This window comes from Daktulosphaira vitifoliae, unplaced genomic scaffold, assembly GCF_025091365.1.
Source record: "Daktulosphaira vitifoliae isolate Bord-2020 unplaced genomic scaffold, ASM2509136v1 Scaffold_1, whole genome shotgun sequence".
Classification (NCBI taxonomy): Eukaryota; Metazoa; Arthropoda; class Insecta; order Hemiptera; family Phylloxeridae; genus Daktulosphaira; species Daktulosphaira vitifoliae.
Window position 1 is genome coordinate 31,053,883 of NW_026099572.1, and position 18,182 is coordinate 31,072,064.

The window sequence follows — 18,182 nt, forward strand, 5'->3', positions numbered from 1 at the left end:
GAAATGTTGTTTATGGTAAATGTAAATGGTTAAGTAAGAAATCATTTTTGTGGACATAAACAGAATAGCCTATCGTAATTCCATATTATGATAGCGTCTATCATAATATGGATAACCTCTCTCTTACATTCTCGTCATTGTAATCATATTATTATAAAATATTCCTTGTTAGGATATTTGATAATAAATGCACTTATTCACTATTATTTTACGGTATTAAACATTTAAATACGTATTGAGAAAAGGATAGAAGAAAACGCTATCTTTTCATGATTACTGTGTATACATATGATGATAATGTATATACATTACAAACTGGGCATTAATACCATGATAAGAAATTAGATAAGGCAATTATTACTTATCACTGTCATTCAAAAGTATATTGAAAAGATAGCGTTTTCTTCTGTCCTTTTCTCAATACGTATTTCAATGTTTAATACCGTAAAATAATACATGAAAATTCAAATTTTCACAAACTTCAAAACGCTACAGAATATTTACTACTGAATATTAATAAGATATTTTTTTACTAAAATTTTTCTTAAATTCTACTCTACAAAATAGCTATCTTAGATTTTTTTTTTACATTTTATTTAAAATTTAAAAATAAATAATATTTTTAATAAAATGTAAAAAAATTAATTATTGAGATATAGCTATGGACCTAACGTATAACTATTATTTAAAAAAAAAATCAGCTAAAAATATTAACTGGATCAAAAGTTATTTAAGTTGTCAGTGAGTGGTGGGCCACTCTGTATAGGTATAATACACAAGGGATTACAAATACAGGTAGCTAATTGATTTTATTAAATTCAAAATATGTGTTCCCATTTAAAAAAACAAAGTTTTACCAGGCATAAAGGATGAACTTAAAAAGTATTACATAGTTAATAATTTAAGAATGATGTGTAACTAAAGATAATCGAAAAAAAAATGTTTAATTTATTATTATTCTGTAAGTAATTGAGTGGGTTATGATCAAAAAATCACTCTGTATATGAAGAATGAATGTATCAAACGCTCTATGTGCCAAAAACATATTTATTCAGAAAACACAAAAAATAATGGTAACATGGGCATGCCTCACACAACGAACACCATCTATGAATGCAATTTTGTACAAGTAAAAAATTTAATTGACATTTGAAACACATACAAGATTGTGGCCTTTGGCACATAGAACATAAATCAGAAAAAAAACAATTTTCACTTTTTTGGCACTTAGAACGTTTAACACATTCACTCTTCATATATATACAATTGACAGAAAATAAATAGGTTCTTTTGTCACGTTACAAATGTTATAAAAATATTATTATATCATTATTTTTTTAAAAATGCTGTTTGAGATTTAGGATTTTTGTGTTTTGGTCAGACGATCAGATCTATATATTTCATTCAATCCTAAGTACTACTAATTATTGAGTAAATGCTCACTTAAACTTACTCAAAGGTAAGTAAAAGTACTAGATATAAATAATAATATAACAAGTAAAATTAATATAAGTACTTTTGTAAAACTGAAGCTACATAGAGCAAAATTCGATTTTGTTGGAGAGTGCTCTGAATTCTTGGTAAATTAAAAATTATACATAAATTCATACATTTCCTAATATTTCGTTTCTTTGGGATTGTTAGTAAAGGAACACTGACCTCAATATAAAAGGCAACTCCTAAAAAAAGAGATTAGGCTTAAGATCATAAAGTGTCCACTTATCTGAAATTTAACCAAACAACTATATTATTACAGCTACAAATATCATTCTTATCTTCAATGAGAAGCTGAGAAAGTATTAATATTACTATACTGTGTATTTTCTATTTTTTATGACAACTAATTTACCACTTTTTCTCAACTCTTACGTTCTTTTTAAATATAATCGTTAGGTAATTTTACTTTAATTGATATCTTTTTTTTGAAATTCTTACTCTTTACCTGCCCACAATAATGGATTCAAAATAGCAAATTTTTACAAAACTCAATTTTTTCAACTTAAATTTTATAAAAGTTCCAAAAATACTGTGTCCTTTAAACATATGTCAAACTAAAGCTTATGGTACGTACTATAATTTAAAAAAGTAAAAATTTGTCCCAATGACTTAGTCATTATATAATTTGCATATTACATAAAAAATTATTCAACAAATAAAAATACACACTAAAATAGATTTATATAATATATTTTTATCATAACAAAGAAAAATTATATTCGATGCACATTTTTTTTCTGGCAAACAAATTACATAAATTAATAAACACATTTGCACAAATTCATTTTAAATATCCCTAAGTTTCAAACGAGTTATTTGTAATATTAAATTATTTTTCAATGGAATTTTATTCTTTTATTTTAATATCTATTGTAATTTTCGTGTTGAATCCAGCCGAAGGAGTAAAATATAATCAGCTTTATAAAAATTACATCAACACAGTCGTAACTCACATTCATTCAAAAATTGGAGTAAATCAAATGCTAAACCTGAAACTAAAACAATTTTTAAATTATCCCAAAATAGAGGAAAATTGCAAAAAAGATGATTTCTCACGTAACTATCGGTACACAATAAGTGTACTCAATTACAAGTACACTGAAATACTAAAAAAATTTCTCGATTACATGAATATTATCATTGATGAATGTAAACAATTTCATAAGAGAAATTTAGTAGAAAATTTTATTAATTGTGTATCATTACTTGAAGTAGAAGTGAAAAATTCCAAGACTATGTTTGAAAAACTCTACAATGCTATGAAGTTTATAAGCTACATAGATATAAAGTATTTGTTTCTCGAAGGACTCGCGCCGCATCCAATAATTGATGAAATTGACTTTCTTCAACAATTCGTCAAAGAATTAAATGCCGCCTATGTTGTTGACATTAATATCTTACCAAATCTTAAAGTCTCCATAACGCAATTTGAGAATTTTAAAAGTTTTTATGAAGTGGCATTAAAAGTAGTAAACAATCTTTTTCAAAATAGTCTAATCATTGACACTACTATAAAAACTGATTTGAAAAAAAATCAAATCGAAGAATGCTCTAACGAAACTAGCTTTGAAATCGTCTATTATACATGTAATAAACTTAATTCACTCTATATCGAAACTATAAAAATGTGGTATAAAAATCTTGGCTTTGAACATTTTCTTAATCCAAAAACACCTCAGTAAGAATTTTTACTTTTAGATTTTATATTTTCATATAAAATGTAAATAACTTATATTTTAAATATGAGATATTTTCATTTATAGCTTAGATTTATTTATGANTGAGATTTTATATTTTCATATAAAATGTAAATAACTTATATTTTAAATACCAAACATACTATAATATGAATGACACGATGTCCTATATTCTGCAATTAACGTAATACAAATATATTAAGTATAAATTTTACTAATTATATGTCAATACATTTTTTTTTTGCTGTGTAATANGAATTTGAACATATCATTTTTCTAAAAAATGACCAAACATACTATAATATGAATGACACGATGTCCTATATTCTGCAATTAACGTAATACAAATATATTAAGTATAAATTTTACTAATTATATGTCAATACATTTTTTTTTTGCTGTGTAATAAGAAAAAAAATTGTTTTGAAATAAATCATGTATTATAAGTTTTATAAACAGGTAATGTTAATTTTTTTTTTATTATTTTTAACGGGAGTTAGGGTTAGATGTAGTAATTGTAAATGTTTATTTACATAAACATTTATTATATTATTATACATATGTACTAGTGGACATAATAAATATAGTTTTAGTAAATTTTTAATTTCAAATCTAAAAAAGCGTAATTTACAATTATCATAGACATTTACCATTACCCCTTTGATATTGGGGTAAATGTAAATGAATGTTTTTTCAGTGCACTTTTTCTAAATAATAATACAAATGACATAACCTCTAAAATGCTGTAATAAATATGATTCATGGGAGAAAAAATATTAAATGATAATTTTATAGAGTTCGGTGGTTGTAATTTATTTATTTTTTTAGAATACCAGCCTCATTTACAATTACTCATATTCACAATTACCCCTCTTGACCCTACTGTTTTTGATAGACACTCGTGGGTTGTTTATTATAGATGAATAACAAAAGATTATTTTAAAATAGAATCGAAAAGACTAACACAATAAATTGAAATCATCGCATAATATTGTGAGAATTTTGCTAGTTTTGGCAACGCGGTGTCCGTCATGGTCCTCAGATGTCCAAAAAATCAGAAGCGTTAATAGCGACGTCCGCTGTTGCTAATCGGTTGATTCGTGGCGTATGACACGCGGTGTTGGACAGTCAAACTACAAATACTCTAGTAAGGCGACGACTGATAAACATGGTGTATGTTGACGGACACCGTGTATCACCATGTGTAACGTGGGACCCTGTAACTTTGCGCACTTGTGGATTTCTTAAAAAAAACTGTAAGGAATTTACTAATCCGACCTATCATATATTGCTCTAATAAGATCAATAATGGAGTATGGGTCATTAATTTGGCATCCTCATCAATAATTTAGATAATTGAGTTCTAAAAACACGATTTTTAAGAATTCTAACTTATAAAACCAAGTGAGTGTAGATCTTAGTATTATTACTCCTAACAATATTTGAATAGCCTTGCCGATTGCTGGAAAGCCATTGATATTTTATCGGACTACAAACTGACAAATAGAATGATACACCGTCATGAATTATTATCCAGAGTTCCATTTAATATCTCTGCTGTTTCTTTAAGATATACTCTAACAATTTGTGAACTAAACTAATTTATTTACTAACGCCTTTTCATCTATAAAATTATAGTAGTAATTATAAGTATATTACAAAATATTGATTGTTTCTCCAGATTAGTTTAGAAATATCTCTTTTATAATACATTTGGAAAAAAAAACTTTTTAATAAGATTTTGTTGTGATATAATGTTAGTATTGTAATTTCGAATAATTTTTAGCAGCATTTTATTTATTAAATTGCGTTTTATTATATTTATATATATAAATATATACCTAATTTGTGCATAATAAAATTTAGACTTATCCATGACACTTATTTTAAAGTATTAATAAGCTTATATGAATTTATAATAATAATAATAATACTCTAAACAAATTTTTAATTTATAAATTATAAATTTCTTTTCTGAAATTCATTTTTTTAAATTCCTTTGTATTTTAATATTGTATACAAATTCTATGTTTAACCATTTTTACAAAATAAATATAAATGAAAATAAAACAATATCTCAATAAGAAATTTTAATATTATAAAGTTTATTGTGTAATTTATTTAGTTTTTGTTTAAAATAGACTTATACCACCAAAAGATCCAAAAATAAAACAAGATGATGGAATTGAAGCACTCAATATTCTTCGTCTAGGAACTGGTTGGGAATCAATGAATCACATAAATATAGTTTATTATAGAAAAAATTGTAGTGTAAATTCCATAATAAAAGATGAAATTAATTTTCTAAATTTTCGAATAAAAAAAGAACATGTGTCACAATTATTAAGATGTAGATACACCGAAATACTTAAAAATTATCATTTACTGTTATCTACTATATTATATTATTGTAATAAGGATTCCTTGAACTACCAGAACAGTTGTTTAATTGAATTATTTAAATCATTCAATAAATCTAAAATAATGCTTATAGGATTGTATAATGCTTTGATTACATTAAATAAATCATCAATATGGGTTGTTCATTTCAGATCTCATTCTAGTTTACATAGAATATTAGAATGGGTTGCACTAATTCTTATTTTCATGAAGAATAATAATTATTTTAAAATTGATTTTGTCAATGAAAATAATAAGGAAAAAATTAATGAAACATTGCAAAAATTTCAAGTAATTTTTCAAAATTTTCTTAATAACTTTCATTATCACATACAAGGCAGCAATAGTTATTTGCACACTTGTTGTATTTTTAATGAACCTTTTTATGAAAAATACGAAAAATTAAATTATTTTAGGACTTTAAAAAATATATTAATTGATCCAAATACTCTATTTCAAATTAAAATTTATCTTAATGCATGTTATTATTTTGATAATTTTTGTGAAAATGTTTATAATACTTGTTATAAAAATCTGGGTTTCGATAAAATTAACTGCAGTGGTAGAAAAATTGACGAAAAACTTATACCATTTATTAAGGATTTGATGGATGATTTAACTACTTAACTTTCATTAAATAATAAAAACTAGGTACCATTGAAATNATGATTTAACTACTTAACTTTCATTAAATAATAAAAACTAGGTACCATTGAAATGAATTTTAAAAGTTGATTGCATAAAATTATTTTTTTTATTATTGTTAATAATTAATGTTTTGATTTCTTCATACATATAGTTTAATAACATTTACAAAATTTTTATTTTGCTTTAATTATTACCAAAGTATCTTTTTTGTAAAATTACTGTATTTGTTACCATTTTCACCTGTACATTTGCAACGACGTAATATTAAAAAAATTTCACCAAGTTAAAAAATGTAAATCGTTAATGACATAGTAACGTTAAAAACCATTATTGATTTTTATATTTAATAACATTAAAATAAAATATGGGTAAATGTATAATTTTGTGTTTTTTTTAACAGAAATAATTATTTAATTCACACTTTACAATCATTAAAAATGATTTTTTATATATTTTATATAACGAAATCCAAAAAAAAAATGTTTTTACGGGGCCCTCTTTATATTTTTTTAATAAAAGACTTCTATATATATATATTTTTAAGAATTTAATTTTTTTATATTTAATTTATGGTTATAATGTCTTTAAAATATGAGTCCCCAAGCAAGAGCATTGTCATTCCGCCGGTCCTAGTTCAATGCGTCATTATAATAAATAATTAGTGAGCAACCACTAAAAATTACTTAATTAATTTTATGAATCATCTATCTAAAGACATATCTGGTTAAAAACTTTGGTACTAGTATTTATAATGATTTTATCTTAATATAACAAAACGGGAGGAGTAACACAGTTAAATAATAATGCCTAGAAATAAAAAAACAGATCTGCATTTCACCTCCAGTTTTATATATTTAATCGTCAATGATTTCTAAAATATTGGCTTAAATGTTAATATGGAATAGTCATTTAGATAGATTATTTGACTAAATATTTATCTTACTAGACATCATTAAACTTCAAATTCTAGGTTGTTTAACCATTCAACAGCCTCTTCACTCGATTTGTGAAGACCGTGATGACTTTTATTGAATGAATAATTGGGATAATCTTCAGTTATATGGCTCATTATTTGATTTGAGTATCGACACTCACACTGAGCCCTCTGAGCCAAATTCCATTTCGACATGAGATAATCATATCTTCCTTGGCTACACCTAAAGCAATTTAGGGTTGTCCATTCTTTTCTTGAGAAATATAAATCTGAAATTTCTGTTCTGGCTGAGATACGAGGTCATAATTTAAAGGGTTACTAGTAATCCATGTTTTCATTCAGCAATCCACTTTACCATAACTGGATCATTCATAATTTTCCGATTGAAATTACATGATTTCAGTCCCATACTAGGTAAATTCATAATATCCTCATAAATTGGCAGACTAGGAGATTTTAAGTATTTGTACATCTCCCATCTTAATGTTTTTCTCTTTCCAAAGATAAAGGCGTTATATTATCCATCACAGTGAGTTATGGAAAATGAGTAATCTTCAGCGTTCCTGATACAGTTCTAATTGTACTAATTAGTTGGCATCGATTTTCAATACAAGTATACTGTTATTGAAACTAGAGTACAATATTTTGCTAGGTATTGTTTTAATTTAAGCGTACGACCTATATATCGTAATATAATCGTCACTATCATAATATAGAATTACGATAGGCTATTCTGTTTATGTCCACAAAAATGATTTCTTACTTAACCATTTACATTTACCATAAACAACATTTCTATTTATAAATTATATTTATTATTTATTAATTCATATTATTTACATTTTTAGAAGAACATAATTCTTTTGAAACAAAAAATTTTAATAAACAACTAAGAGAAATATTCAACAAACGCATACTGTTTAGTTATATTATAATACACTTTGTCTAAGTAATAACTTACTTTGTCGCCTATATTTTTATTGATTCAATACGTTAATTTACTTTCTCCTTTTATTTGTTTGAAAGTAGATTTGATTGATTTTATTATTTTTTCTGGTTTTTTCGGGTCATTTTCATTCATTACTACTTAGCATAGAGTCTGAACTTAAACTAGTTATTACACTTTTATCAGAATAAAATTCAATGTACTAAAAAAATTAAACATTAAATAATTTAAATAATTTGGTACCCGTTTTCTGCCAGCTGAAATTTATTAATAGTTTTTTTTATTAAAACATTTTCTTCTTCGAATGCTAATTTTGCCTTTTCTATTTTACTTATTCTGTCTTTTGATCGTACTTCAATTTCAATTTATCTTTTATAAATTTACTTCTTCAGTAAGTATTTAGAGTCAGTTGTGCAAAAGAGTGGTGGTATTGACGAGGATGTGAGACACAGAAATAGTTGAAGTGGAGAGAAGCATCTGGCGTCTTATGCGATAAAAGAATTCCAATGAGGCTGAAAGGTAAATTCTACAAGACTGTAGTGAGACCAGCTATGATGTATGGTTTAAAGTGTTGGGCGGTTGATCAGAAAGTAGAGCAGAGAATGAGTGTAGCAGAGATGAGAATGCTTAGATGGATGAGTGGAGTGATTAGAGAATATGATGTTTCTAGCTATGATGTATCTAGTCATAGATATTACCCTTAAAACTTGAAAATAATTTCCACTTTATCAAATTAGAACTTGCTTAACCAATTACCTTCATATAAACAATTAAAATCATTAATTACTAATATTTTTAAATTCTATATTGTCGAGTTAGGTTTAATATGGAAATTTGATTTTCACTACAAAGTTGAACAATTTTACTCTGTTATTCATTCATTTTTTAACTCTATTAGCTTTTTCTACTACCATTCTATAATAATGTCAATTTTTTGGTAAACTGTTACTATCATCGTCATCATCTATTAAAGGCAATGCCCTGTCTTCGAAGTCACTTCTCTCTGTTTGACGCCAAGTTCTTCACTAAAACAAAAGACAATTCATGAATTCCAGGATATTTTCGAAATATTGTTTCCTTAAGTGATTTCTTGGTTTCTTCTCTGTAATTTTTACGTCGAAGATGTTGATTAAAAAGTCATTATATCGGATAATGTGGATTAACTTTTTTTTTTTTTATTTAATCATCTTCATTAGCTGTTTTTCTTCTCTACAGCTAATTAAACTGCTACTATATATGTCATTTCTAAAAAAATTATATTGGGTTTCACCTTAATTTGACAATTGATTTTATATTAATTAACTTTTTGATTGTTTTTTATTTCAGTTTCTATGTAAAACTAAAAAGGTATTGATTTTGTGTATTTTTTTTATATCTGTCCATAAAAATTCTCAGCTTTTACTGAACCAATTTTATACAAGTAATTACTCGTTTTTTACAAATTAGTAATAATCTCAAAAAAAGGTAATAGAAAAAATCTATTTGCATGTTATAGGCCAGTCAACGAAGGAGTAATTTTGGCAAATGGCGGAANTTTTTTTTTTTATTTAATCATCTTCATTAGCTGTTTTTCTTCTCTACAGCTAATTAAACTGCTACTATATATGTCATTTCTAATGACATATATAGTCATCTAAAATTCCCAACCAAATTTTATTTTTTTAAAAAGTTAAATTAAGATATGTTTAATGACATACTAAAAGTCCTCATTGATTCGAATTGAGCTTTTTTTTTGCAGCCTTGCAAAAGTTCAAAAATATGAGCTTTTTTAATTTTCTCAAGAAATATATAACTTACAAAAAAAAAATTTCGTACAAAAGTTGTTTAGAAGACAATTTTAAACAAAAAATGTATCTTTTATTTTTAAATTTTAATACTCATATTAAATGTAATATAACTCGAAAAATATAAGTTTAAATGGAAAAATGACTAAATTACTTTATATATTTTTCTATTGAACTATATAAAGTAAAACGATAAACAACAGCTAGATAGATAGATAATATATATATTGTATTATAGATGATATCTGTCAGAGATTAAAATCACTGTCATAAGAAACGCTTCGATGCAAATCTGTAGCTAGTGTTTAATTATAAGAAGTTGGTGAATTATACCAAAATCAAAACCAATTCCCATTTCTTTCATTATTCCTGATTAGTAGTTTTTTGATTTAGAAGTATAATATATGAATAAATATTTATTATATCAATTAAATTAGTATGACACTATTTCACTACTATAAGAATTATTATATTTTGATATTGTTTTTAGTGCCATTAGTAATCTTATTTTGTTTTGTGCTTAATAACCGGCTCAACGTCAATTGCCGTTGACTACAAACCGACAATTCTTCCTTTATTGTGCTCGGCACGTTAGTGTTACCTAGTTTAAGCTGAGGGTATCATAACACAATTTAATAGTCTATCGCACAAGATAGTTATGATATTTTCAGGTTATCATTGTTTTTATCAATTATCATTATTCACCAAGTTATAAATATGTTTGTATAAAAATACCACAGAGAAAATAGAAGAGTAAACCATATAAATACCTAAAAAGGGCTTACATAAAATTTCTAAACCCCTTCAATTACTTTTAAATATAATTTAATTTGAATAAAAAGAAAATTTAGAGTATTTGTTAGCTTATATATTTATTGATATAGTATTATGTTAATAATAATTTTATTTTTAATATTTTATTTCGATTAAACAGAAATGCTGTTTTCCAATTTCGAAAAAAAATTGAACGACCTGTAAGTATAATTATTTATTTTGTGTATTAATTCACGAATTTAAATTTATTTTATACAGTTAAAACGTTTATGTGTATATCTATATTTCAATTTAAAATGTTCCATATTGTAAAAAAAATTACATACATATATAAATATCTAAGTTTAATTCATTTAACTATAGCGATTAAATAAAATAAAAAAAAACACTTGTGTTTTACATGTACAAATTTATATGTAGTAATTGTATCTAAACCCTCAATATGTTAAAATATATTTTATCGAAAAAATATTTTAATGTTATTAAAGCATTTATTTTATCAGTTTATTCGCAAATCTTTTTTAGTTATTTCTTATTTTAAATATGATTGTAATATAAAAGATAAAAATAAATAAAATATTTACACATATTTTTTTCAATTTAGAAAATAACTTTAGTAATTAAGAAATTAAGTTACTGTTCATATTTTAATTAAAGTACTTATCTCAAGTAAAATATTGAGCTAATAACCCGAAATTTACTAGATATATTATGCATTATACATTATACATTTCTATTACATTATACAATATATAATATATTATACATTTCTGAATATGAATGTTTATAGTTATAACATTTTTAGCAAATTAAAATATCTGGGTTACTTTAAGACCTATTCGTTACTTTATAACATATATGCATATTTGATACATTTTTATTTAGGTAAAAATGACAAATAATGATTTAAATAATAAAGTATCTAAAAAAATTTTATTTCTAATTTTAGCCACCTATATTAATCAAATTTATAATTACTAATGTTGTAACTTAAAAAGTATATAATAATTATTGAAAGAACAAAAATAAAATATATGATATCTGTATGAATGTAGTTGTTTTAACAGGTATTAAAATATTTAATACTCTTGTAATCTTAAGCTTAATTCCTTCTATTTTGAGTTACTTTTTATATCTGGGTCAATGTTTCGAGGGTTTCATTACTAACACAATCCCACCAAAAAAAAAGAACATTATCAAATATATGAATTTATATATATATATATATATATTAATATATATAAATCGAGTGGCTAGTATTAAAAGAATCACATAAAATGCAAGAGCATTTTATAATAACTTTTTATAATTTTTACAATTTTTTAACTTTTTATAATTATTAAATATCAATTTTATACTAAATTTAATAACTGTAATAAGTATTTATTCATGTGTTATACTTATAGTTTATAAAACTAGTGATCAGGGTATAATTAAAGAGATAGGAATTTTTGCTGGAATAATTTAATATTTCTTTCTAACAATGAAACATTAACTACAAATTTGCATCAAAGCTTTTTTGCTTCAATGCGTAGCTGAGAAGGTATTAAGTTTATTATGATGTTTTTTTGTGTGTGTCTGTTGCCACTTTTTCTCACCTCTCACTGGACCAATATCTTTCAATGATACGTCAAAAGATCACAAATTGTATCTGAATGAAGATATTACCCTTAAAAATTAAAAAAAATTCCCTTGTTCCCCGTAAATGGTGAAAATCCACTAAAACACTTCTCTTCTAGGTGCAAATGGCTGCCGTAGTTAAAAAGATGTTATTTTTATGTTAAAATTTTCGATTTTATATTTTCAACTTAAAATTACCATAATTTTTTGAAAAATATATAGATGAACAAGAATTTTTTTTAGAAATCCATATATGTATTCCTCTTACGCAACATACTTTTTTTTTTAATCGACAATTTCCTCTTATATAGAGGGCGTTAAAAAATAAAAACATATGAGTAGGGTAAAATAGAGAGTTCTGTGCCCCCGCCTCACCCTCTCATCAACCAACGGTATGATGGGTGGGCGTGGTATGAAGGGAGGGACGTGTCATACAGTGAGCGTGTTCTCTCGATGGTGGGGATAATGGAGGAATGGATTTATGAAGGTGGGGGTAAGGAGAAGGCCCGTTTCGCTGCGCTACAGTGTCGGCGAGATCGCTCGCCATCAGGCGGGCCAAAGCGAAGTGCTGGGCCGAACTCGTGAAGTCGGTGGACCACGACCCGTGGGGGAAACCCTACCGGGTCGTTATGCGGAAGCTCCGCGGTTCACCGGCTTCCGGTCAGCTGGAGGCGGAAGTGCTGGAAAGGGCGGTAGACACGCTCTTTCCGACACACCCGCCTCTGCCTCCCCCTGCGTTCGGGGACGACGTGTCGGTGGAGGAATTCACCACCCAGGAGGTTGCCGACGCGGTGGCGCGCGTACGGGGCCGGAACACAGCTCCCGGCCCTGACGCGATTCCAAACCGGGTGTGGGGGTTGGTAAACGACCTCGCCCCGGACTGGATACGCGCCGTCCTGAACCGCTGCCTCTCGGAGGGTGAATTCCCCACGAAGTGGAAGAAGGCCAGGCTGGTGCTTCTGAGAAAGGGTGACAAGCCCGAGGGTCTCCCCTCGTCGTACCGACCGCTTTGCATGTTGGACGACTTGGGGAAGATCCTCGAGCGGCTGCTCGTCACGCGGTTTGAAGCCCACCTGGCCGACGTCGGCGGACTGTCCGAGGGCCAGTTCGGCTTCCGGAGGGGGAGGTCGACGGATGACGCGGCCACCCTCTTCAGGGACTTCAGGGTGGCGGTGAGCTTGGACATCCGAAACGCGTTCAACTCCGTGCAATGGTCACACATCCTTGGAGCGCTAGACGCGTTTCGGGTGCCTCCTTACCTCGGGCGGATGATCCGGTCGTACTTTAGCGACCTGTTACTTTANGATCCGGTCGTACTTTAGCGATCGGGTCATCTCTTACGAGAGCGCCGCGGGCCCGAGAATCCGACCTGTTACGGGAGGCGTCCCGCAAGGGTCAGTTCTCGGGCCTTTACTGTGGAACATCGCGTACGACGCGGTGTTCCGCGTTCCGCTACCACCGCACGTGCGTGTCGTCTGCGACGCGGACGACACGCTGGTGGTGGCGGATGGCGCCTCGTCCGAGGAGGCTGGATCCCGGGCAAACTGCGCGCTCAGAGCAGTCTCCGCCTGGATCCAGCAGGAGGGGAGTGGACTTAGCCTCGCCCTGGACAAGACCGAAGCGGTCTTGTTCACGGGCAGGTACAAGTTCACTCCTCCACGGCTCGCCGTGCTGGGGGTGGAGATCCCGCTTAAGGACTCCATGACTTATCTGGGCCTCGTCATAGACAAACGTCTAAAGTTCGGGCCGCACATTACTCGTGCGGCCCAACGGGCCCAGAAAGTCATGAATTGCCTGGCGGGAATCATGCCCAATCTGGGAGGGCCGAGAGAGATGCGGCGCAGACTTTTAGTCAGCGTCGTACACTCAGTCCTCCTGTACGGGTCCCCGGTTTGGGCGGATACTCTTGAGTATTCGTCCAAAAACCGTGAAGCCCTGCTCAGGGTGCAGAGGCGGGCGGCGATCCGGACTGTTTCGGCGTACCGAACGGTGTCCGGAGTGGCGGCGGGTATCCTGTCGTCACTGCCGCCCGCCGACCTGCTCGCCGAGGAACGCGCCGCCGGGCATGAGCTCCGCCGAGAGCGAAACCGGTCCCTCGAACCCGAGGACCGGCTAGCGCTCAGGCGGATGACCATGTTCCGGTGGCGGACTCGCCTCTCGGAGGAAACGAGAGGCGAGTGGACCAGGTCCCTCATAGGACCCGATCGGCTGGACAGGTGGGTGGACCGGACTCACGGTGAGATGACTTATCGTCTCACCCAAGTGATGTCCGGCCACGGCTGCTTTAACGAGTACTTACACCGTATTCGTAAAGCAGCCGCGCCGACGTGCGACCACTGTTCGGATCGCCCGGGAGAGGCTGATAGCGCTTTGCACACCCTCTTCCGGTGCGAGGCGTGGGCCCAGGAACGGGACTCTTTGGAGTCTCAACTAGGGTCCACGTTCCGAGTCGGGTCCATGGTGGACCTGATGTTGAGGAGCCGGGAGGCGTGGAGGCTCGTCCAGGTGTTCGCCGAATCCATCTTGAAAAAGAAGGAGGAAGCTGAACGCCTGAGACAGAGGCAGCCGCGCCGCCCGGTACAGGAGGACCTAAGGCGCTGGTTTAGGCCGGCGCCTTAGGTACTAGTGTTTATATGTTTTATGTTTTTGTGAGTTATTTTTGCCCCTTCGTTTTCAACGGAGGAGGCCACACCACGTTGTGAATCAGCTCTTGATTAATTTCGGGCTGATTCACAACGTGGTGGTGTGAGTTTTAGAGACGGCGTGGGCCGCCCTGAAGTAATACCTCACGGTAGTTCCAGGGCGGTCCACAGTTGCGCCGGTGGGAGGAAAAAAAAAAAAAGGTCCCACCCTTGCCGAACTACCCTTAGATGCCCTCCGCAATCTCTCCAAAATGGAGATTTTTGGAGACGTATCTAGAGAGGTGGCCGTCGTCAATATCGTACCAGAATCCAGACATTCCGTTGACAATGACCTCCCGGCTATTTCACCGGTGGGTTTTTTTTCATAAATGTAATATGATTTGAGGGGGCTACCCTCATAGCCAGTCCCTCCGGCCAGTGAGCGGCTAACTTCACTGGTTGCTTTGCCGTTTAACTCCGTTCGCACCCAAACGCTACCGCTTATTCGTCAATCCAAATTAATGGACTGCTTATTTCGCGGTTAACCTGCATATCTGCAGGCCGTTCCTCTATCCGCAACCTGAGGACGTGCCTGATTCCCCGAGCTAGGGAAACTGCGCTCGTGTCGACATTTCGTAGCCTCGTAGAGCCTGATCACACCGACACTGTAGCGCAGCGAAACGGGAACTCTGGACCCCTCGTCTAGATAAATTTATATATTATATAAATTGTATAAAAATATACAAATACACATTTTAACCATATTTAATATATTGAAATTCATAAATTAATTCGAAATAGAAATAATAATTTTTAAATGATGTTCAATTATTTTAAAATTTAAGAACAACATATCAGATTAATGGCAATAAAAAATTATTAATAAAAATTTTTGTATTTATAAATTAAATTATTTGAAACAGTAATTATTATATCTCATTACTAATAAAATAAAATATAATGAAAATATTTTTGTAAGCAACTAGTATTAATAACACAGAAATTCAATAGCAGAATTATCAACATATTACATATTATAAATCATAAAATAATTTACATATTGCATAAAAAATTATTTAAAAATAAAAATACACACTACATTAGATTGAAATATAATTATTTCTTCATAAAGAAAAATTATATTCATTACAGATTTTTTTTTCGTCAAATAAATTATATCAATTAATTCAAACGCTTGTACACGATCATTTTAAATCTCCCTAAGTTTTAAACTAGTTATTAGTAATATCCAATTTTTTTTTTCAATGGAATTTTATTCTTTTATTTTAATATCTACTGTCATTTTTATATTGAACCCAGCTGAAGGAGTACAATCAAAAAGAAAATATAATCAGCATTATAAAAATTACATAAATAGTCGTGGCACACATTCATTTACGAATTGGATCATATAAAATGCTAAACCTAAAATATAAACATAATTAAAAATATTATAAGTCATAAAATAATTAACATATTGCATAAAAAATTATTTGAAAAATAAAAATACACACTATATTGGGTTGTAATATATATTTTTATCTTTATAAAGAAAAATTATGTTCATTACACATTTTTTTTTTCGTCAAATAAATTATATAAATTGATTAACACATTTGCACATTCTCATTTTAAATCTCCCTAAATTTCAAACGAGTTATTTGTAATACTAAATTTTTTTTCTATGGAATTTTATTCTTTTATTTCAATATCTATTGTCGTTTTGGTGTTACAACCAGCCGAAGGAGTACAAACCAAAAGACAATATAATCAGCGTTATAAAAATTACATCAATACAGTCGTGGCACACATTCATTCACAAATTGGATCATATCAAATGCAAAATTTAAAACTAAAACAATTTTTAAATTGTCCCGAAATGGAGAAAATTTGCACACCAGATGATTTCTCATGTAACTATCGTTACACAATAAGTGTACTCAATTTCAAATACACTGAAATACTAAAAAAATTTCTCGATTACATGAATATTATCATCAATAAATGTTTGGAGTTTTATAAAAGAAATTTATTTGAAAATTTCATTAGTTGTGTATCGTTACTTGAAACAGAAGTGAAAAATTCGAAGTCTATGTTTGAATATCTACACAATGCTATGAAGTTTATAAGCTACATAGATATAAAGTANGGTAATAGATAACTTAAATAGAAGTAATAGTAATAATTTCCTAGGAACTTTTGTTGTTTGTTGAAAAGATTCTATAATTGAAATATTGAGAACTTAATTAATTTTAATGATTTACTTTAACTAAATGTACCAATCAAAACAAAGTTGTTAAAAAGATTTACTCAATTGAGTTTATTATAAAATTTGATTATATTTGTAAAAATCAATTGTTAATTCAGGAGAAAAAACAATCATTTTTTTTAGAAATGATTTATATAGCAACACGTTAGAAAAAAATTTGAATATTATAGTCTAATAGTAGCACACACAAACAGAGTAATAAAATTATTAAATTACAAAGTAAAATGATTTAATTTTGTAGTTGAAACCTATCATATCAAACTTCATTCGTTAATAAATATTTTGAAAACATTAGAAATTAATGATTTTAATTGTCTTTATGGAGACGATGTAATAACTAACTGTTTAATTGATAAATTAGAATTTTTTTTTCAATTTTTGAGAGTAATATCTTCAACTAGATACGAATTGTAGTAATTTGACGTATTGTTGAAAAAAGTAGGTCAAGTTAGAGCAGAGAAAATAAATGATAGTCACAAAAAAATATCTTCTCGGCTTTGCATCGAAGCGAAAACTTAAAATATAGTAAAATAATTTTAATACGAATAAGAAATTTCTTCTTGCAAGGGGCGACTAAAGTGATGGGATCCTTGATCTTTATTGAAGTTATTGAATCTAAATGTGATAAAAATCAAACGAGTTAAAATTTATACTAACTTAAAAAGAATTAAGAAAAAATGCAAAAAATTCATTGCCATACGCGGGTTGGAACCTCGTACCCCAAGCGTGTAAAACATAAATTTTACCAACTCGGCAACCGTACGTTGCTTCCGTCGGTTGAAAAATTGGCTATTTAAGCTAGTTCAAATTTCAAAGTTATTTTTCTCGACTTAATACAAAACCCAGCATTTTAACACAAAAATAGCAAATTTTTGCATACGGTAGTCATTTTTACCATGAAGACAAATCCAGAGGTCAAATTTTTTTTTTTCACATTAAAGTATATTACATAAGCTTTAATTTAAGATATATTTAAAAGTGTCAGTATTTCC

The 18,182-nt window shown here is 30.0% G+C and overlaps 1 protein-coding gene across 4 annotated transcripts in view; it reads left to right on the top strand.

Moving 5' to 3' along the window:
* The window catches only part of LOC126894059 (uncharacterized), a 27,924-nt gene that overhangs the window by 432 nt on the left and 9,310 nt on the right, over positions 1–18,182 (top strand). Inside the window, exons 1-3 of one of the 4 annotated variants that reach the window (XM_050664714.1) lie at positions 2,266–3,175; positions 5,336–6,245; positions 6,301–6,537. The exons of 1 other annotated variant lie outside the window; for it this stretch is intronic. In XM_050664714.1, the coding sequence (XP_050520671.1) occupies positions 2,337–3,175; positions 5,336–6,221 (1,725 nt within the window). In that variant the 5' untranslated portion in view covers positions 2,266–2,336 and the 3' untranslated portion in view covers positions 6,222–6,245; positions 6,301–6,537. Of the gene's footprint in view, positions 1–2,265; positions 3,176–5,335; positions 6,246–6,300; positions 6,538–16,502; positions 16,856–18,182 lie in introns of those variants that run through there. 2 more of the 4 variants (XM_050664715.1, XM_050664713.1) reach the window with 2 other exon arrangements.